Consider the following 21,654-nt stretch of genomic DNA (forward strand, 5'->3'; position numbering starts at 1 on the left):
ATGCTCGGCTGCATCTCGACCCCCAGGCAAAGGGCTGGGGGTGTCCAGCTCCACCAAACCCCCAAATCCTCGTGCACTGGTGTCCCACAGCCCTGCCTGCATCCTCCAGGTTGGTGGGAAGGGAGGAGAAGAGCCAAAAACTCACCCACGCTCACGCTGTCCGACAGCGTGGACTGCCTCTCCTCCAGGTGCCTGTGGGGTGGGAGGAGGTGGGGGTCAGGGAGTGGTGTGGGGCGGCAGGATGGGGTCCCAGCCCCGCTCCGGGGCCAGGCGCTACTCACGGGGCCGGGATCTGCGGCAGGCTGATCCTCTTCTCCCGCTCTGCGGAGAGGACAGCAGACAGTCATTTCCCGGGACCCCCATCAGAGCCTGATGGGTGCTGGGCCCCCCCCCCCTGCCCCCAACACCTTGGCCACACGTGCAGTGACTTTGGTGGGTCTCAGCTGGGGTCACTCCAAAGCCACGGGTGATGCTGTGGCCGTGGAGAGAGCAGAGAAGGGCTTGGGGGGGCACGGGTAGGGACCCTGCCGGGGTTGGTGCCCCCCAGGGTGCTCACCTCCTCTGGGGAAGACGATGAGGGAGGTTTCCAAGTCCCCTTGCAGCCGGCAGTAGCCATCGATGAGGTCGGCCATGTTCTCCGCCTCGGCCAGAGAAGCTGTCTTGATAGCCAGGGACTGGGGGAGACGGCAGGGACAGCGGGACGGGTGAGCCCGGAGCTGAGGCCGGGGGACGCTGGGATGGGGGGTCCCCATCTCTCCACCTTACACCACCTCCTTGCTCTGCAGCGGATCCCAGTTTCTCCAGCATCGTCCTTCCCAGGACACCCCGGCCAACGCGCCCGGCACCAAACCACCCCCGGGCAGGGCTGGACCCTCGGGGCAGGGGCACCCCTGGGGCAGCTTGGACGTGCCCTGCTTTGGGGGACAGTCTCCCCTCAGCCGGGGCTGGAGGCAGGAGCTCTCTCGGTGGAAACGGAGCCATCCACCAAGTCGTGCCCTAACCCGCAGGGATGCGATGCCACCCCATCCCACCCACAACTCCCAGCACCCGGGGCACCCCCCAATGCCCCCTCACCTCGGGGGTGCCGCTGAGCCCCAGCTGCAGCACAGCCCGGCCCTCCTCCACGCTGGAGCACTTGATGGACTTGATGTGCTTGAATTCGGCCAAGCACGTGGGCTGGGGAGAGAGGCAGAGCCCCGGCGTTGGCTTTAATCACCAATTTAAGAGCAGCCACCCCCCGCCCCCCACTCCCCATCCAGCACCCAACACCCACCCCGTACCTTGGCCTCCTTGCTCGTCATCTGCCGGATGCCCTTGGGTCCAATGACCAGGTCCACCGTGATGTTCCACCCTTGCTGGGGGAGCAGCAGAAGGAGGATGCAAATCTGAGGGGAGGGTGTACCCCCAGAGCCAGGCGTCCCCCCCAACCTTCTGCGATGTGTGAGACACCCTGGGAAAAAATCACCTTCCCGGAGGGACTCGGGGAGAGGATGGTTTGGAGAGGGGATGGTGGATGGCGCAAGGCGAGGAGCCCGGTGTGGGTGGTTTTCCTCCTCCTGGCCCCAAAGGGGTTCCCAGCGCTCCTGGTTCGCCACCTTCTCACCCCAAAGGGGTTCAGTAAACTTCAGGCACTGGCTCGCACCCACCGGGATCGGACCTCTGGGTCCTTTAGCAAGACTTTGCTGGGTTTAAATGTGTGGGAGATGCAGCCTCAAACACCAGCCTGGGATGGAGGTTGTCCTCATCCTGCAGTGTCCCCCCCTGCACGCTGCCTGGGGGGCACAGCCAGCGTGCATGGTCCCAAAGCACCCTGGACCAGGGGACGTGCTCCCATCCCACCCCATCCCATCCATCCCATCCCATCCCACCCCATCCCATCCATCCCATCCCACCCCGTCCCATCCCATCTGGCGGACTCACGATGAGCTCGCAGCGGTAGCTCTCCTGGTCGATGTTGGCGAAGGTGGAGAGGGTGTGGAGGAACTTGAGGATGCACTCCTCCTCCCGCAGCAGCGCGTACTGCTGGAAGGTCTGCTGGATCATCTTCCGAAACTGCTTGGGCTGTGGGTAGAGCGGCCGCTAGCCACGCAGGGCACTTGCCAGACACGCAGCGGGGATGTGGGGTGCAGAGGGTGCGAGGTGCACACGGACACACACACGCACGTGGACACATGCACGCATGCACTCACCTGCAAATATGAATGCCGGCACGCCTCCGTGTGCGCGTGCTCATTCACACATACCCGAGTGTGGGCAGATGTGCATGCACACGTGTCAAACTGACGTGTGCACACGTGGCCACATGCGTGCGTACATCCGCACATGCGTGTGCATGCAGATGCGTCATTGCACGTGTGAGCAGATGTGCCTGCATGCATACATCTGCATAGATATACACGCGTACGTGTGCACGTGCATGCAAATACATGTGTGAGCGGACATGCCTACGCATGCAAATCCACCCGTGCACACCGATATACACAGGAGCACGCACAGCCCCGTATGTGAACGCACACACGCAGGCAGATACACCTTCACGAGCGTGTGCAAAGCTCCACGAGCGTGGGCAGATGCGCACGGAGATGCGCGTGCAAACCCACACGTGCACGCTGATGCACCCGCTTGGCCCCATATGTGCACGTACACGCACATGTACACGGGCGCGTGCGCGCAGATACATTTTCACATGTGCCAGCACAACCGCACACGTGCAAATCTACGCGTGCGCTTCGATGCGCGCACGTGGGCACCCCCAGCCACGTCCGTGCGTGCTTACAGACCTTGCACCCGTGCACCCACACATTTCTCTCACCTTCAGGTTCTCCTGCATCTGGCTGGGGAAGAAGAGGTCCAGACCCACCTCCTTCCTGGAGAGCAGAGACCCCCGTGCACATTAACGGCCCCGTGGGGACCCCCACTCCCGGGGCTGCGTGGGGGCCTCCCTGGGGAGCTGCAGACCGGCGGGGTGGGGTGGGGGGGGATGCACCAAGAAAAGTGGGTGCTGAGGGGCGAGGGGGTGCTCCTGGGGGAGAAGCCGCCCACCCGGCGCAGGGTGAAAGGTTCCCATCTCCCCCTCCTTGCAGCCTCCCCATCAGCAGGGCTGATGGCTGTGGGAGGATGAGGAGCTGTGGGAGGATGAGGAGCTGTGGGAGGATGAGGAAGGCCGTCTGCAGATCCCCAGCCCCTCGAGACCGGCTGGATGGGGTGGGGGGTTTAGGGGTAAGGGGTTTTCTGCCCGGTGACGGGAGCTGTGCCTACTCACTCCAGGAACTCGAAGTTGGACTTCTTATCCAGCGCGTTTTGAGGCATGTCCTTATAAAACCTCCTGCGAGAAGGGAGGGACATCAGACAGCCGCCCTGCGCTTGCATCCCCCTGCCACGTCCCCCCACCACGGCAAAGAAAGAGCTGGAAACTCCCTTCTCTCCTGCAAAACCCTCCACGGCCCCCGATCCCGCTCCCCCGGCCTCCCCAGCCCTCCCGCTGCGGCAGACGGGCCAGGACAGGCAGGGGCACGTACCTGAGCTCGAGGCAGCCCAGCTGCAGGGCCATGCCTTCGCTCACCTTGCTGGCGTAATTCTGCATGTACTCGCTCCGGAGCTGCCGAGGAAACGCAGGGGTCAGGAGGTGGAGGGTGCTCGCAGGGGATGCTGGCAGGGGATGCTGGCAGGGGATGCTCGCACGGGATGCTCGCACGGGATGCTCACAGGGGATGCTGGTGGGGATGTTGGCAAGGGATGCTCGCAGGGGATGCTCGCAGGGGATGCTGGTGGGGATGTTGGCAAGGGATGCTCGCAGGGGATGCTCGCAGGGGATGCTTGCAGGGGATGCTCACAGGGGATGCTCACAGGGGATGCTCACAGGGGATGCTCGCAGGGGATGCTTGCAGGGGATGCTCACAGGGGATGCTCGCAGGGGATGCTCGCAGGGGATGCTTGCAGGGGATGCTCACAGGGGATGCTCGCAGGGGATGCTCGCAGGAGATGCTTGCAGGGGATTCTGGCAGGGGATTCTGGCAGGGGATGTTGGCAGGGGATGCTTGCAGGGGATGCTGGTGGGGATGTTGGCAGGGGATGCTCGCAGGGGATGCTCGCAGGGTCCACACCCTCCCGCATCCTGCGCTGGGATGCAGCAGGGGCAGGAGCGGGGTGAAGGGGTTGGGACCGGCTGTCTCTGATGGAGATGCACAGATCCAGCAGCGGGACGGGACCGCAGGGACTGCCCCATCAGCAGCCCAGGGTGAAGGTAAATGGGCTGCAAGGTCTTGGGGCTCTTGGGAATCATGTTTTCTGGGCTGGAGAGGAGGAAGTGCCCTCCTGGAGCTGGGGGGTGGGTCAGGGTAGCTGGAGAGCTGACCTGGCTGGGACTAGGAGACCCCCGGGGCCATCTCTGACCTGCTGGTAGAAGTAGAGCAAGGTGGTCCTGTCCTCTTTGAAGCGCTCTATGAAATCCTCCGGCAGATAGCGGATTTGAAGATCGTACCTGGCAACAGGAGAGCCCCTCGATGAGGCCCACGCTGGAGGAGCTTTCCCTCTAAACGGGGCTCAGTGGTCCCCATGCCCCTGCCCCGGGTGGGTTTGGGGACACGGAGAGGGACACCACCACCATGGGGTCCTACCTCCACTCGGCCTCCAGGTGCAGGCACTCGTACTTCTCCTGCACTTCGCCCACCGTCAGGTCCGGGTGCAGCCAGTGGATCTCGTCCGACTTCACGTGCTTCAGGCGGAGCCCATAGCACTCGGCCAGCTTGATGTCGGGCCCGATGCGGCCGCTCACCAGGATGGACCTGATCACCTCCTGGGGTGGAAAGGAGCAGGGCTGAGACCTGAGCATCCCCAGATGGGCTCCAGATGAGCTTTAGATAGTGGGAAAACAAGGAGGAAATACAGCACGACCGCAACACAAATATCCCTGGAACAAAAACACAGCTCCGGGCACAGCCACCAGCCCCAGCAGGCTCCATGTGAAGCCTCCAAAGATGCCTCTAGCTTGCTCTGCAACAACCCACAGCCTGAACATGTCCCATCCAACCTACCAGAGGTGTTCTGGTCGGGGATAAAAGCCCAGTTGGGTCATTTCCACCCCTCCTTATGCCTCAGCTGAGCTACACCCAATGCACGGCATCAGTCGAGAGCAGACAGCAAAGCAGACATCGTTGTTGCCCGCGAGCTTGCAGCGCAGCTCGTTTCTCCTGCCCCACAACTGGGGCAGTGCGGGCAGGGAGTTCCCAGGGCCTGCCAGGCCTCTGCTCTCACTCTGGTAGCTGAAAAGCCAACTAAAAGCTGATGGTTGGCCACACAACCGGTGGCCAAGCTGTCCCCGAGCAGTGACCGCCTCTGGCTTGCTCTGCTCCCGTGTCCTGCTGGCTGCGCTGCCACCCCTGCGTTGGGGACAGCCGGACCGTTGCCATTTCATGGCTTCGCTTGCGTTTTCCCTCCCCAGGCATCTCCTTCCCAGCCTGATGAGTCCTCTCCTGCCCTGACCGCTCCTCTGAAACCTTCTGCTACACCCACGGCCTTCTCCTGGAGGTGGAAGGAGGGGGACGGCCCTCTCCCGCTCCGTGTCCCACCAGTTGAGGAACAACCCCCAGCTCAGCTGTACTTTGGTCACCTCCCCATGACTTCATTGCAATGCACTGTCCCGAGGACCAGCCCCAGGAGAAGGTACAGCATCACCCGTTGCACCCAGCGCGTGTATCTCTCATGGCGGACGCCAACCCTGCAGCACCCAAGCTGGCGCTGGCCAGCAGGTCCCCAGCACCCACACACCTTCCCCTGGCTGGGAAGCTGCAGGACTCCAGGTAGGAAGGGTGAGGAGCACGTTTCCAGCCCAAAGCCACCATGTCCATGATGGAAAGGCACCAATGTCACCTTCGCTGTCCTCCCAGCCCCATGTCCCCACAAGCAAAGGGCAGAAGTTGGGTGCAGAAGTCCCGGTGGGGTGGGAGGAAGGACCTGGGTCCTCGCTTGCAGTACAGGCAGGAGAGCAAGAGGTGCTGCTGGCCTCGGCGCTGGGTGCACCCCCGGGGTGCCCAGGGATGGCAGAGTCACCCGAGCAGGCAGCGACACCGCAACGTGGCCATGGGGAAATGCCGAGGGCTTGGGGTTGTGAAGGTCACTGTCCCCGTCACCACCGAGGACCTGCGTCCGTGCAGGTCAGTGGGGATGGAGGAAAGGTGGGGACCCAGCTCCTGCCTGTCCCCAGCCTCCACCCGGCTTCAAGGCACCGTCGTGTCCCAAATCCACTTGTCCTCTGGCCTCCTCCCATCGCTCCCTGCACCGCTGTGCCCGAGGATGTCTTCTCTAGGGCAAGATGAACCGTGGCCTGGAAACTCCTCTTTGCTGCCCGTGAAGGAGACCAGCAGCGACTTGCTGGGGCCGATCCTCGCTGCAGGAACCGGCAGCGGGGCCAACGAGCCCTCGCCCTTTTCAAACTCCCCTGGGCCACCAGAGATGGACAAATTTTCTCTCTGTCCTCCAGGTTTTGATGCTTCTCAGCCACGGGGCTCTGGGGGCTACCATGCCATGGGAAAGGGTGTCTGGAAGGGAGCTAGCTCTGATGCTGGGTGGACAAAAAAAACAGCCCCCCCCTTCCCCTGCCCTGTCCACCCCCCTGCCCACGTACCCGGATCTCCGTCGTCACGGGGCACTTCACCAGCTTGAAGTTCTTGCCCATGTTGAAGCTGTTGCTGTAGAAGCAGACCTTGAGGATGCGCATCTCCTCCTTGTCCATCTCCAACGTCCCCATGCCCAGGGTGGCCTCCAGCGTCCCGGCCAGGCTGCGGGACGAGCTGCTCCGTGGGCGACCCAGCGCCTCGGGGATGGCCAACATCCTCACCACGCCCGGGGTGCTAGGAGCTGAGCATCCCTTCCCTGCGGGAGAGACACCGCGCTGGCACGGTGGGGACCCTGGGAAGGGAGGGTCACCCTGCGGGGTGGGGAGAGGGTCGGGGGTGGGATGGGGACAGCGGGGACACCCCGGGGTGGGTGGGGAAGGGAAGGAGGGAAGGGACGGCGAGATGGAGATGGGTGGAGACAGAGATGGAGAGAGAAAATAAAGAGAGAGTGCAACAAAGGGTGCCCTCCCTCCCGCCGTACAGCCCTGGCCATGCACGGCCAGCGGGTACAGCCGGGGCCCCAAGCCCAGCTCCTCCGAGCAGAGCCTTGTGTCCTTGTCACCCCCACAGCAATACCTCTGTGTCCTTGTCACCTCCAGAGCCATACCTCTGTGTCCTCATCTCCCCCAGAGCCATACCTCTGTGTCCTTGTCACCCCCAGAGCCATACCTCTGTGTCCCAAACATCTCCAGAGCAATACCTGTGTCCTCATCTCCCCCAGAGCCATACCTCTGTGTCCTTGTCACCTCCAGAGCCATACCTCTGTGTCCTTGTCACCCCCAGAGCCATACCTCTGTGTCCCCATCCCCTCCAGAGCCATACCTCTGTGTCCTTGCCACCTCCAGAGCCATACCTCTGTGTCCTCATCTCCCCCAGAGCCATACCTCTGTGTCCTTGTCACCTCCAGAGCCATACCTCTGTGTCCCAAACATCTCCAGAGCAATACCTCTGTGTCCTTGTCACCCCCAGAGCCATACCTCTGTGTCCTTGTCACCTCCAGAGCCATACCTCTGTGTCCCAAACATCTCCAGGGCAATACCTCTGTGTCCTTGTCACCCCCAGAGCAATACCTCTGTGTCCCCATCTCTCCCAGAGCCATACCTCTGTGTCCTTGTCACCTCCAGAGCCATACCTCTGTGTCCTTGTCACCTCCAGAGCCATACCTCTGTGTCCCCAGCACTCACCATTTTCTCCCCCCCATGAAACCCAGGTGAAGGCTTTGGGCTGCAGCTTCCCAGCACAGGTACCTGCAGCTGCAGCTGCGGTTCAACAACGTGACCTCCCAACCCGGCTGAATTTAGCAGATAGCTTTGCAAAAAAACCAATAAAAAGCAAAATGGGGCAAGCAAGCCGGGTTCGTTCTCCCCCGGAAGGGCGATATTGATTTATATTGATTTGCTTTTTTATTTTTAGAGGGGATAAAAACCAGAAGCCTGCTCAAAAAATGTCATTTGAGCTGGAAAGGAAGTGGCTTGAGATTTCCCTTTGTTGAGAAAAACATTTAACGGGGTAGGTGGGTCTTGGATGATCCAAATGGATCTAAAATTTTCCTCTTCACGTGGCTTTTGGGTTGCAAGCTGGGCAGGGCTGGCGCAGAAGAGGGTTTGCTCTGGGTTGCTTTCTCCACCTCTCTGGACATGCACCTGGGCTGAGGCTGGGCAAACTCAGCTCACATAATCCCCTAAAAGCAAAGGTGTTTGTCTCAGCCGGGCCACCGGCTTCCCAGGAAAGCACAGAGCTTTGCACGGAGCCCGAGCGAGCAAAAAACCCGCCAGCACAGCCAGACGCACGGGACAAATTCAGGTTTGCAAAGAGCTGCTCCAAACCGCATTGTTTTGGGCGTGCAATTAAAAAAATGTGGGAGTTCCCCCATTAGGCTGCTCCTGAGCTGGAGCCCCAGCTGAGCTCGGGCCTCTAGTCACTGATTAAACAGCCGAGAAGCTGTTTGCAAACTGCGGCGTTGCAGCTCTCGCGTACGTCGCTCCGGGTCTGCCACACGGAAAGGTCCCGGCGTGGCTCCTGGGGGGCTCCCGGCGGGGCTGGAGGGGCAGAGGGGCTGGGGTGTCCGGAGGGTCTCCCCGGCTCTGCCCTGCGAAGGCAGGCAGGGTGAGGAGCAGACCTGGAAGATGCCGCAGGGAGGGGAAGGGGTGGGTGGGACCAGCTGCGGATGTCCCATGCGTCCCCATGCGTGGGGCTGAGGGTCCTGCCCTCCCCACGATACCTACGGGGCCGTACAGCTGAGAAACCCTCTAATACGGCGGCAAACAGGACCAGAGCATCCCTCAGCTCACCCAGGGCAATGCAGCCAAAACCTCGCGGCCGGCTGCCTCGGCACTGGAGCGGATGGGGAGCGCTCGCGCCGAACCCCGGCAGCGCCGACCTGGGGTGGAGGCAGCGAGGATGGGCTGCCGTCACCCTTGCGGGGCTCGGAGAGGGCTCTGCCCCATGTCGCAAGCCTGAACTGCAGGTCTGGGCTGCAGCCATCGCCCCGTCACCGGCCTCTCCAAAACCAAACGCCGACGGGGGAGATGGCAAGAAAAACACGTAGCGAGGAGCTGCTGGCAGGAACCCTTCCCGAGGCTGGCTGCTGAGGTTTTCTCTCCCCATTCCCCCGTCTCCCCTTCCTCGCTGGGATTTGCACCATCATTTGCACAGCGCTTAGAGCCGGCTTCGCTGTAATTACAGCCCCACGCGAGCTTGCGTGCTAGCGGGACGCTGTGTGCTGCCTCCCGCGAGCTTCATCTTTTTAAAGCAACTCTCTTGAGTCACTGGCCTAAAAATACACACGGCGTAGCCTGACACTTTCAGGTCCGTACAAAAGGTTTTTGCTGGCAGCTGTGCAATGCGTGGACGGCCCAGACTTTGTTTTCCAGGTTTCTCCAAGGGAACGGGGAAAGAGGCTCCACATCCCCGTGGCTGCGATGGGAGCATTGCTACGACAGCAATGGGATGCCGGCATGTTAGCATCCTTGGACCTGAGCACCCTCGCCTCCGGCACGGGCCGGCAGTGAGCCCAGCCGCGCTGACGGGCCTCATGCATGTGAGTTCACATGCATTTTCACACCGAGTTTTGGGTTTGTTTTTTTTTCTTTCCTTCACAGCAGTGTCTCAGGCTGCACAGGGAAGAACTTGCAGCAACCCACATCCTTTGCAGAACACCCGTATGGCCGGCTCTCTGCACTTGACGCACCTTTTAGCCAGGGTCCCTACTCGGGAGGGCCGCAAGGGCTGGCTGAAGCAGGGACAACCGGGGCATTCCCCCCCCGCAGTCTCCGGCCATGACAGGGAAGTCGAGGCCACCTCTGCAAGAGATATCAGGGATGCTACATGCCTGAGCAATGCTAGCCCACAGACCGCATCTGTGCTGCAGCTGACCAGCAGCACACTGTGCTGGACAAGTGTTTCCTGCTCAACCAGGCTCAAAGAGCAACAGAGTCAAGCAAAATCAGCAACCCCCTGTCCCAGCTCGGCCGCAGGCACAGAAACGCTCCACTTCAGGCTTCGCTACCGCTCTCGTTGCTCTGCAGAAGAGGCTGGCACCCAAAGAGCTTCTCATCCCAGCAATACCTAAAATAAAGATCTCCTCTGCTAAATAGCTAAAAAGTGAACCCCACATCCTCTGGGTTTCAGAGCGGCCCTCCCAGGGGGTGTTGGGGTGGGGACGATGGCCCAAGCCAGCCCCTGGGGAAGGGGAGCTCAGCTCTCAGTTGAGAGGGGCAATTGCTGAGCACAAGCGCCAGGAATATTTCACTTTGACTCTTCTTCTTTTTCTCCACTTTCTCTTCATTTTCTGTTTTCTTCCTCCAGTCCCATTCCCACGACACGTCCCCTCACGCTCTCGGTGAGCCCCCGGGGTCAGGACCGGGACTGGATGTCCCCTCGCTGTCCCTACGCTGATGAACGATGCTGCTGGGGAGTGGGATGCAGAGAACATCCCGCAGAGAGTATCCCGCTGTCACGGCTGGAGACGGACAGGGCTGGAGGCAGCCAGCATGAACAAGGGCACATCCCGCTTTTCCATGTCCCCTCAAGCTCAGCACGGTCACAAGGGACGGCTCCGTCCCTCCAGCCAAGCACCCCGCAGTCTCCCAGCCCCTGCGCACCCCGGGCTCACGCTCTGCCCTTGCACGTCCCTGCCTTGCCCGGGCCAAGATGCCCGTCCAAAATAAAGCCGGGGAGCACAGCGGAGGCAGTGCCTGCACCCCGAGCAGCCCCCCCCAGCTGGGCATCCCCGGGGCCATTTGGCTGGAGGATGGAGAAGGGGTCCTGGCCACGGCCAGAGCCCCCCGTACCTCCACCCCCTGCCCGCTCGCCTCCCCTCCGGCGTGGGGACCCACCCCACAGGAGCCCGGCTCTGTCCCCAGTGGGGACAGCCGGGTCGGACGTGTAACGCAGCCCTAGCCGGGCACACGGGGACGGAAGAGCCCACGAAACGAAACCGAGAGCTTGCACTGCTGCCACCGTCACCAACACGCCCTTGCTGCAGCCTCCATGTCCCTCCTGGCAGCCCCCTGTTGCCTTCTCCTGTGGGTGACACCGCGAAAGGTCCCCTCCGCGGCTCAGAGCCACCTCCCGTCCCACACGCCGGCACAGCCCCGGAGCAGGAAGTTTCTCCGGTCACTCCCACGCTCTCGGAAAAGTTTGGTGCCCCGGGTGCCGCTTCCTCCAGTCCTACCCCGAACTCCAGACACACCTGGGCTGACGGCCAGGGCCACAGCGACACGCCGAAACCCCGCCGAGCCCCTTCCCCAACTCGGCGTGATGAGTTGGCATGTGCTCAGCCCTTCATCCACCTACTCGGGGGGAGGGTCTCGGTCCCACCGGCGCACCCCGGGGTACCCAGGCACCCAGGGAAGAAGGAGCAGGAGGCAAGCGGCACTTACGGAGAGGCAGCCGTCCCCTCCGTCCCCACGCCGAGCCCGCACTGATGGAGCCAGCGCTTCCTGCTGCAGCTGACAAGTGTGCGCAGAGGCATTTGCATAGCATCCAGGCAGGCAGGGCCCACGCGCAGGCACGCTCATGCACGTGCCGCAAGCGGCTGCTCGAGCCCGTCATACAGATTGGGAAACTGAGGCATGGCTCACCCAGCCTGGGAGACCAGTTTGGGTGGTCCCAGCGCAGGGCGGGGGATGCAGGCAGCAGGCAGAGCAGGCAGCTCGCATCCCCCTCCTCTGCAAACCCCAAAGACTGGGTCCCGCTGAGCGATGCCACAACCCCAAAGCACCTCTGCCGGGGCAATCCGACCCGAGGACCCTGCAGGAAGCAGGGGATGGGGACAACGGTGACCTGCGACTTACCCCAGCCACCCAGGAGGGTCTCCGGCTGCCAGACCAGCCCGTGGGCTACATCGTCCTTTCCGCCGGGACCCAGTACATCCCTCCCCGAACCATCCTGCCCCTTCTCCCGGCGGCCGCCAAGTTGGATCCCGGCTCCGTCCAAGGCAAACGCAGTCCCTGCAGCGACCCCGTCCCTGTGGTCCCTTGCTGGCGCGGGGACCCCAGCCCAGCCTGAGTCACCCCGGGGAGCAGCGTTCCTCAATGGCAGGGGACAGTGCAGGCAGGGCCCCAGCAGGCAGGGCTGCCTGCTCTGCCCCAGGCCCTTCCCCTATCTATGCAGGTATTTAAATGACTCATTACTTTATTGCTTGGGTTCCCAGGGGAACAGACAGGCTCTCAACACTGTTTGGCACCTACGGCATCACACTCCAGCCCTGCTTCAGCACTGAAACCAGTGAGTTTCCACCATGTAACTGGGAGCGGGGATGGGTGCTCTCCAAGCCGTCACCCGCAGCCGTCCGACCACCCCGCCGCACTCCCAGCCTTATCTCTCGACCATCCCATTCCCCGTATCTACCCCAAATCTTGCCCAGCTCCCATCCATCACTTCAGCCCTGTCCCCAGCGGGCACGGGGAGCAGGTTTTTGCCTCCCCACCGCAGATCCTGGATAGGTATCAAGGGCTGGCAACACAAAAACATGCCTCAGGGTGCTGCTGGGATCTCTGTGGTGGCTAGGAGCCGAGCTCCAGATCCGAGCCTTTGCCATGGGGTGTAATGCCGGCTGTCCTGCCTCCTTGCATATCCCATCCCCGTCCTCCATCCCCTCTTCCTCCAGTCCTGCCCGCCCGGGGCATCTCTCCCCTTTCCCACCAGCGAGGGCTCATCCCTGCGGGATTTCACACCAGCTGGACCCGGCACATCCCTGGCACACGCACGATGCTGCCGGCGTGGCAATAGGACATGACGGCCCTTGGAGGTGGGATGCGAGATGGGCTGGAGAGTGGTCCAGTGGCGGGAGCTGGCTGGGGGGTACTGGGACGGTCCCACCGCCCCCGTTCCCTGCCCGGGCAGGCAGAACTGGGGCCGGCTGGGGACTGAGGGCTCCTCACGTGATGTCCCCGCAGAGGAAGCCTGCGTTTCGCAAAGCAAAGGAAATGACGCAGGCTCCAGCAGGCGAGGATGGTCTGCCCAGGAGGGGGGTTGGAGCAGGTACAGAGGCACTGTCCCCTCTGCTAGGGGACCCCAAAACACCCTCCTGCTGCTGACACCCCCATTGCTGGTGCAGCAGCTCTCCACGACAGCCGAAAACATCCCCAGCAGACAACAAGCATCCCCCAGACCTCCTAAGGTCCCATCGCATTTCTGCCCATCTGACACCCTTCTTGCTACAACAGCAGCCCAGGACCTCTCGTCCTGTCTCCTGCGGGGGGGCTCTCCCGCCCCCAGGCAGGCACCCCTCCTTTTTCAGACTGGGAAAACATCGGTGTGGCTGGTTTCGGGTGCAGGCCTGGGCACGGACACGCATCCCATCTCCCCCTGCATCCCATCACCCCACGCATCCCATCACCCCACGCATCCCACCTCCTCCCGCATCCCATCTCCCGTCCCGACGGTGTGACTGCGACCTGCACCCGAACAGCCGGTGAGATGGCCGGTACCGGCGACACGCTCCCGGGGAATTAGACATAACTCCCGGAGAACTGCCATCAAAGCCCACACGCAGCAGCTCAGCTGGAGGGGGTGACTCAGGCACGGGGAAAAGATCTCCGTGTTCCCGGCGCAGAGCAGCGCTGTTTATCTGGAGCTGGAGATGGGACGAGGCAGGACCATCTGGGGAGGAACGGCTCACCAGGAGATGGGGACGGCAGCTCTGCCGGCAGCTGCTCGGGGAGGAGATGGCAGGCTGCTGGCACGACGGTCCCCGAGGTGCCGGGATGTTGGTGCAAGGCTCCCCACGAGGGTGCACTGGGGCGAGGGGCTCAGGGACCCCCAGCCCCACTTTTTTTGGCCATGGCCGATGTGGTGCCTGGTCCTAAAGACAAAATGCGCCCCCCACCCCCCCCAGCCCCTGCTAACTGTTCCTGGCCATCTCCTCCCCAGGCAGGGAAGCTCTGCAGCTGCCCCCCAAGCATTTCGTGGGTGCCGTGGCTGTAGGGGGGCCACAGCATTCCCCCCCCCCCTTTCAGATGCAAGGTTTGCTACAATGGTCTGCACCCCAATGGAGATCTTCCTGCCAAAACTGCCGGAGCGTTGCTCCTTGGCCATGCCAGAGCCATCAGCTTCTCCACACTGCTCCAACTAGGAGCAGAATCACAGAATCACAGAATCACAGAATCATTTAGGTTGGAAAAGACCTTTAAGATCATCGAGTCCAACCGTAAACCCAACACTACCAAGCCCACCACTACACCATGGCCCTAAGCACCTCATCCAAACGGCTTTTAAATACCCCCAGGGATGGTGACTCCACCACTGCCCTGGGCAGCCAATGCTTGATAACCCTTTCAGTGAAGTAAAATTTCCCAATATCCAGTCTAAACCTCCCCTGGCGCAACTTGAGGCCATTTCCTCTCATCCTATCACTTCTTACCTGGGAGAAGAGACCGACCCCACCTCTCTACACCCTCCTGTCAGGCAGTTGTAGAGAGCGATGAGGTCTCCCCTCAGCCTCCTCTTCTCCAGGCTCAACAACCCCAGGTCCCTCAGCCGCTCCCCATCAGCCTTGTGCTCCAGACCCTTCCCCACCTTCGTTGCCCTTCTCTGGCCACGCTCCAGCCCCTCCATGTCTCTCTTGGAGTGAGGGGCCCAACACTGAACACAGCATTCGAGGTGCGGCCTCACCAGTGCCGAGTACAGGGGCACGATCCCACGGCCGCAGGGGGAAAAGGCCCTCCGAGCACCCCAGGCTTTGCAGGAAGAAGGGTTCACCCTAAATCCCTCATCTTTTATGCCAGGAGAGAAACAACTCACACCTGAGACAGCGAAGCTGCTTTTTTATACTCCCCTGCCTGCTGCCTGCAGCTGCCAGACACAAAAAAGATCATGGGCAGGCTCTGAGATCTGGTTTCCAGCCCGTCCTCCTAAGGGACTGAGGTCCCAGGGCCCCGCAGACGTGCTACAATCCTGTATCACGGGGGTTGTCTTGGGGCTCCCACTCGTTCTTACAATTAATAATGGAATTATCACCTGGTCTGCGTTTTTTCTTGTACTTTCACAACCAAAAATGGGTCCAACACAGCTCCAGCCAAGAACCATGCGCCTGTGGTGTAAGGAAAAGGGTCAAATAGCCTGGAAGAGCTCCCAAAATCAGGCCTGGGGGGCTCCGAAAGCCCTTGAGTTGTAGGGGAGATGCGGGAGGTGCTTCTTGCTCTGGGATGATGCAGGAGGACAGGGCTGAGACAGCATCCCCAGGCCAAGGGGCTGGAGCGGGCTGGCAGGGCTCAACCTTCCCCACCAACCCAAACCACCCAAGCTCAGGCAACGCCGTCAGGCTAAAAATAACCCATAAGCAGCACTCCAAGCCTCCCCTCGGGGAGGGGAAACAGCTTCCCAGGAAGAGGGTGGGCGTATTTCCCGGTAACCTTCCCGCGGGAGAAGGAAGCGGAGCAGGCGAGGGCTCGCAGCATCATTTTTGGCACGGCGGGAAGTGTTGCCGACGGGTCCCGGTCGCTAAGCATCCCGGTCGCCAAGGCAACCCGCGGGAAGCACGGGAGATGCTGCTCCTGCTTCCTTTCGGAAGGGCGAGGGAAAGGAAAATAGAGGCTCTGGGGTAGAAACCCCGCTATGCGTGAGGCTGGGAGGGAGCTGGCACCGGGCATCGGCCGTGGGATGCGGCTGGCATCACCGCACTGAGGTACCTGTTTCTGGGTGCTTACGCTAATTCCACTTATTCATCTCAGCTTATTGAGGGAAACTCATCTCCTCCAAAACTCCTGGCTAGGTTGTGGCTTTTTTGGCAGAAATTTCCCAAGGGGGTGCCAAGCTGCAGCTCCTCCAGCACCCACCTGAGCCCTTCCCCTGCACCAAGCGGGGATTTCAAGCTCCAGCCGCTTCTCCACAGCCTGGAAAAGCCCTTGGCCATGGTCACAGCATGCAGTGACAATCTCCCCGGGCAAAAAACGCTGAGCACCAGCTCGGAAGTGACCCCCGAGCCCTGCTTTGAAACTCATTTCCCTTTCCAAACTGCCAGGCTCCACCACTGAGCCCTCTCAATATGCTTCGTAGGTTCGTTAGCAGGTCCCACGCCACCCATTATATTAACTATACTGTCCTACGTGGGTCCAGCACGGCTTTACAGCCGCCCCTCCGGTCGGGCTGCGTTAGAGCTGCACAGTCCCAGCACACTCGGCTGGGTTTGCAAAATGTGGGAAGTTTGCATTTCCCAGGAAAATTCAGCTGAGTTTGGGGGAAATTAATTGCTGTCATTTAATTAAGCATTTTATTTTCTTGCTCGTCAATCATTTCTAGCATGCGCTATCACGCCGCTGCACGGGCTCATGCAAGACCGGCTCGCCACCAAACTGGAAGTTTTTTTACCCTCTGCAAAGTTTTCAGCCTTTTTCTCGGAAAGATAAACATTTTAAATATCATTTTAAGAAATGAAATAAGCTGAATGACCCTCTGAGGTGCCCTCAACTCTCCGTCCACCTGGCCTGAGCTGCAGACGCACCAGCTTAGGCCAAAACACGGCATTTATTCCCCTTGAACTCCCCCAAACCGGGTGATTTCTAAAATTTTTCAGTGCGAGGTCCCTAGTTTTTGACTTTGAGGTTTTCTTTTGATTTGGGGCCAGGAGCGAAGGTCCCAGCAGGGCAGAAGGCAGCTGCGTTTCACGTCACCCCCTCTCTGCACAGGGCCAGGGCAGCGGTGCTCTCGCCTACGGAGCAGAGCCGGCCGAGCATCCCGTGCTGTCTCTGCAAGGGGAAGGGTTTGGGGATGGCGTGGGATTTCCCGTCTGAAATCCCTCGGTGCTTCAGCCTTTGGAGATAAAACCAGGCAGCAAAAATGCCCTGGTTTCTGCCAGGTGGAAATTCCCCGTTTGCTGGAAGTGGCCCCAGCGAGGCCCCACGGGGACAGGCCAGATCCTGGCAAACACAGGCAGGTATTTTGCCTCTGGCTGTAGTGGCAGAGGGAGGTGAAGGCAATCCCCCTTCCTCCTCCTCCTCTGCCGTGTGCCCTGCTATGGCTCAGAGCAGAGAGGGGGGACCCCAGCCGGCCCCCCCGGCCTGGCACCCAGCCTTCCCCTGCTCCAACTCAGCAACAGCAACACCCGGCTGGGCCGGGGGGAGGAGAAGCCTCCAGCTGTGGGGCAGGCAGAGCCCGCTCGGGGCCCTGGGAGGGGAAGAGAAGCTTTCCTTCACGCAGGCCTGCATGGGGGGCAGCTGGGCAGGGAGAGCGGGGTGTGCGGCGTGGCACAGTGTGCTGCATGGCCGGGTGTGCGGCGTGGCAAGGTGTGCGGCGTGGCACAGTGTGCTGCATGGCCGGGTGCGGCGTGGCAAGGTGTGCGGCGTGGCACAGTGTGCTGCATGGCCCGGTGTGCGGCGTGGCAAGGTGTGCGGCGTGGCACAGTGTGCTGCATGGCCGGGTGTGCGGCGTGGCAAGGTGTGCGGCGTGGCACAGTGTGCTGCATGGCCCGGTGTGCGGCATGGCCAGGCGTGAAGCGTGGCACAGTGTGCTGCATGGCCCGGTGTGCGGCGTGGCCAGGCGTGAAGCGTGGCATGGTGTGCAACATGCACAGCATGCAGCGCGGCAGGGCGTGCAGCACGGCACGGTGCGCAGCGTGGCCGGGCGTGCAGCAGAGCTGGGTGTGCAGCACGGCAGGGTGTGCAGCATAGCAAGGTGTGCAACGTGGCACGGTGTGCAGCGTGGTACAGTGCGCAGCATCGCTGGTCGTGCAGCATGGCAGGGCGTGCAGCGTGGCCGGGTGGGCAGTATGGCAAGGCATGCAGCGTGGCAGGGCATGCAATGTGGCACAGTGCACAGCGTGGCCGGGTGTGTAATGTAGCACAGCGTGCAGCGTGGCAAGGTGTGCAGCGTGGCTGGTCGTGCAGCGTGGCAGGGTGTGCAGCGTGGCAGGGCGTGCAGCGTGGCAAGGTGTGCAGCGTGGCAAGGTGTGCAGCGTGGCTGGTCGTGCAGCGTGGCAGGGTGTGCAGCGTGGCAAGGTGTGCAGCAGCTTGCACAAGGCTCAGAGGCAGAGCACCCCAGGCAATGCTTGCTGGAGCCAGCTTAGGACACAAGACCGAGGTCAGGTTGTCCGTGGCAAGCTCCTGCTGAGGTGGGAATCTATCGAACCAGCACGAGTAATTGCATCGGGCCGGGAGCCAAGCGGGGCAGGTATTGGGACACCCTGCCAGGCAGGGACGAGGGCAGGGAGCAGGCAGAGCTCTCCTGCATCAATTAACGGGGCCAAGATGCTGAAAACCTCCGTGGAAATCACCTCCCTGCATCACCGTGCAACTTTTCTAAGGAGCGAAGTGGACGCTTTTAAGCCACTGTTTTCAAGTTTCTCCCTGGGATGAAATAACTCACACCCTAGAAATACCCAGGGTTTTTTTCCCCAAGGAGAGCCCTGCTCATCCCTTCAAGTGGCTCTTGCTCAGACAAGCTCACAGCGATGCTGCCGGCCCCCGAATCTGCAGCACTTCCTTCCCTCCGCAGTGCCTTTCTGCACAGCGGAGCCATCCCAGTTCAGCCCAGCACACCAGCTAACCTGCCTTACTGGTGGTTACAGCTGGGGAGAAGCCTCCCCGCCGGGATGTGGCTGCTGGGTTTTTCTCTGCGGGAATGGGAGTTCTGCTGAAACTAGTTTTTTAGCCATTTTTGAACGTGAAACATAGCAAACCGCCCCAAAACAAAAAGCCCAACTGAGTCCTGTGAGGTTTCCCCAGGGGCTGACGGGAGCTGCGTCTCCAACGATTTGTGTTCCTGTTCCCTCTTTGAAACCACTTCCCCAAACAGAACTGGGTGGCCTCACTGCGATGCCACTGCAGCCACCGGCACCGTCTCTCCCTGCCCCGGGGAGCTGCGGTCCGGCCGGCCAGCCCCATCCCAGGGGAAAACACAGCAAAGGCAGAGGGATTGTGACCCCTCGGGAGGATTTTCCAAGGGAAAAATCTAATTTTACCCCTGTGGGTGCCCAGGGAAAGGTCTCCCTGGGATTTTTGTGCGGGGCATCCTGGGTTTTACCCCTCCTGCATGCCAGGATGCCTCGGTGGAGGAGACGTGGGTATCGCACGAGGTCTGCCACCGCTGCAATTTGAAATACAAGCAAGGCTTTGCATGAAAGGTTCCCAGCTCCGTCTACCCCTCATGAGTAATAACTCTGACAGGGAAAAAGCAAAATGATTCAGACGCTGCCTTCCCAGCCCCCAGCGCCTGGAAGAGCCTTTATGCTGAGTATTAATAATAGCTGAGCACGAAGGCATGGAAATGCAGAGCCTGGGGACAGTGGCACTTGTGCCCCTGCACGCCGGACCCGTGCATGCCCTTGCACACGCGTGTGCGTGTCTCTAGCACGTGCAAAGCATCGCTGGCAAAAGTGAGGGTGTGTTTCCCATGCACACACACCACCACAACGCCGTATCCTTTGCAGACACCATGGAGCACCATGGAGCACTACTGCCCTCGGGGCCACCGCTGCCCCACGCCACCCTCCACTCCCCCCTGCTCTCTAACACCCGTGGCTCTCCAGACACATGCAGCCCGCTCCCTCGCAGCTCTTCTTGCTCCGACTCTCACCGATGCCCTTGCAGGCAAGGCTGGGAGCTGTAAATCAGGGCTGCGGACCTGAACCCAAAGGATGATCCGCATCCCGACGCTGCCTTTCCCTGCTCGGTGCCGGGAAGCTCGCGGACACCCGGTTTCGGCTCCTGCTACCGAGGATCTGTCACCCCCAGCCATGTGGCATCCCCCCTGCCTTCGCCCCATAGCTGATGCCAGCGGAGCACTTGGAGGCGATTCCGCCTGTGGGAGCAAAATTCCTGTGGGAATGGGACTGTTCCTGGGGTGTTCCTGTGCCCCAGCAAGCCCCGCTGTCACCTCTTCCCCAGGGCTTCCTCCAGCACAAAGACAGCAAGGAGGGGTGCAATGGGATGCAATGGGACGCTGCAGCTGGCCGTCCCCTCCCCGACAGACCACAGGGTCCTGAAGGTCACCTTGTCTTGAAAACACCCCTGTGCTGGACGTGGCTTTGGGCCAAGATGGGGCCAGGGGGGCAGCAGGAAGACACCTGCAGCAGCTCCCTACCCACAAAACCCCCAGGAGACACCAGCTCAGGCCCAGCCTCCAGCACTGACCTCTCTCCACCTCCCTGCCCTAATGCCGGTGTCTCGTCCAGCATGGTCCCACTGCCAGCTCGGGGCACGCACCCAGCCTTCCCTGGCTGCTGCATGTCACCGGCTCCCTTCCACCTCCTCGGGAGAGCCCCAGCCCCATGCAGCACCTCCAAGACCTCCAAGTCCTTTCCGATCCCTGCCCAAGCCGTCAGACATCCCCTGGATGTTCCCGTCCCAAGGGATCCAGCAGTGCGGCCGCCCTTTCCAGCCAAGGGATGCGGGGCAGATTTACCCGGCCAGGGCTGGGTTAGGAGGAGCAGCGTGTCCTGGGGGAATCCTCCGCTAGGACGATGCATCCCCGGCTGCATCGAACCCCAGCAGAAAGCACACGGGGCTGTTGCATCAGCCCCCCGGACTGCAACCCTCCCGTCTCTGGCTTTCTTCCCCCGTGTCCTCGCAGGCGCCGTGCCAGGCCGGTGAGCGCAGGCAGGCATGTTCGCCGGCAGGAACCGCCCCGCCGTTGGGCAAACATTGACGCTGGCAGGAGATAGCAGAGCCCGGGCACCTCCCGATCGCCGGCTGCAGGGTGGGGAGCGACGGGGGAACGCTGCACCCTGCCCTCGTGCCACCAAGCCCCCCAGCGCCGCTGCCACACGTCCCCCTGTGCAGGAAGGGCTGAGGAAGCCCTGCCTGTCCACCCACCTGCAGGCAGGCGGCCGAGCTGGTGCGCTGGGGAGGGGACCCCCGCCACGGGCAGGGGTGTCCCTCTCCTGCACCCACCCGGGTTCCCACTGCCTGCCCTCCCTCGGCTCTCCCCCGTCCCCCCCCGGCACCCAAGCGTCTCCCCGAGAGCAGGCAGAGACTCTCACCTTGGCGGGAGCCACCTTCGCCCCCCCGGCCGGCCCCGCTCCTGGCCGCAGCGGCAGCGGGGGCACGCGGTGGTGTCGCCGGCGGGGAGGGTTGGCCCAGTGGGTGTGTGTCCCACGGGTTGGGACAAGGGGTGAAACCACTCCTCCCCACCGCCCGCTTCCGGAAAGGGCTCGCCAGGACTGGTGGGTGCCGCCGACGCCAAGGAGGAAGAGGAGGCAGGAGACGAGGAAGGCCCAGGACCCCTCACCTGCCCACCCAGCCTTCCCCACCTCGGTCCTGCAGGCGGGTTGGGGCAGGTCTTGGGATCAGCCGGGAATTTGGGCAGGGAGCCCGAGGCAGCCGGCATTCAGGCTGGTCCCGCTCATACCTGGGAGGAGCTGGCAGGCTGCTCACAGCAAACCCCCGCCGCAGGGATCCCCCCCCGAAACCGTGGGTCTGGGGGACGCCTCAGCACCGCGGAAGAACCCGAGGCAGGAAGGGAGGATGGTGCAAGAGCCGCTGGGGCCGACGTTCGCAGTCACGGGGCGGCCGTCTGGCACCGCCACACCCCCGGGCCACAGCAACACCTCCCTACTTCTGGGGTGCACCAGGCCCCCCTTTAACGCTTGCTTTAATGCTCC

The 21,654-nt window shown here is 61.9% G+C and overlaps 1 protein-coding gene across 1 annotated transcript in view; it reads right to left on the reverse strand.

The window, feature by feature from the left end:
• The window catches only part of PTK2B (protein tyrosine kinase 2 beta), a 29,648-nt gene extending 8,532 nt beyond the window's left edge, over window positions 1-21,116 (reverse strand). The window contains exons 1-13 of the mRNA XM_072858178.1: window positions 21,034-21,116; window positions 6,623-6,870; window positions 4,617-4,795; window positions 4,393-4,480; window positions 3,519-3,598; window positions 3,263-3,325; window positions 2,813-2,867; window positions 1,921-2,061; window positions 1,281-1,355; window positions 1,075-1,176; window positions 557-674; window positions 282-321; window positions 146-192 (exon numbers count right to left, since the gene is read on the reverse strand). Of these exons, the coding sequence (XP_072714279.1) occupies window positions 146-192; window positions 282-321; window positions 557-674; window positions 1,075-1,176; window positions 1,281-1,355; window positions 1,921-2,061; window positions 2,813-2,867; window positions 3,263-3,325; window positions 3,519-3,598; window positions 4,393-4,480; window positions 4,617-4,795; window positions 6,623-6,829 (1,195 nt within the window). The 5' untranslated portion in view covers window positions 6,830-6,870; window positions 21,034-21,116. The remainder of the gene's footprint in view (window positions 1-145; window positions 193-281; window positions 322-556; window positions 675-1,074; window positions 1,177-1,280; window positions 1,356-1,920; window positions 2,062-2,812; window positions 2,868-3,262; window positions 3,326-3,518; window positions 3,599-4,392; window positions 4,481-4,616; window positions 4,796-6,622; window positions 6,871-21,033) is intronic.
• Between the last annotated feature and the right edge of the window lie 538 nt (window positions 21,117-21,654).

Source organism: Ciconia boyciana, chromosome 3 (assembly GCF_034638445.1).
Source record: "Ciconia boyciana chromosome 3, ASM3463844v1, whole genome shotgun sequence".
In the NCBI taxonomy this organism is placed as follows: domain Eukaryota; kingdom Metazoa; phylum Chordata; class Aves; order Ciconiiformes; family Ciconiidae; genus Ciconia; species Ciconia boyciana.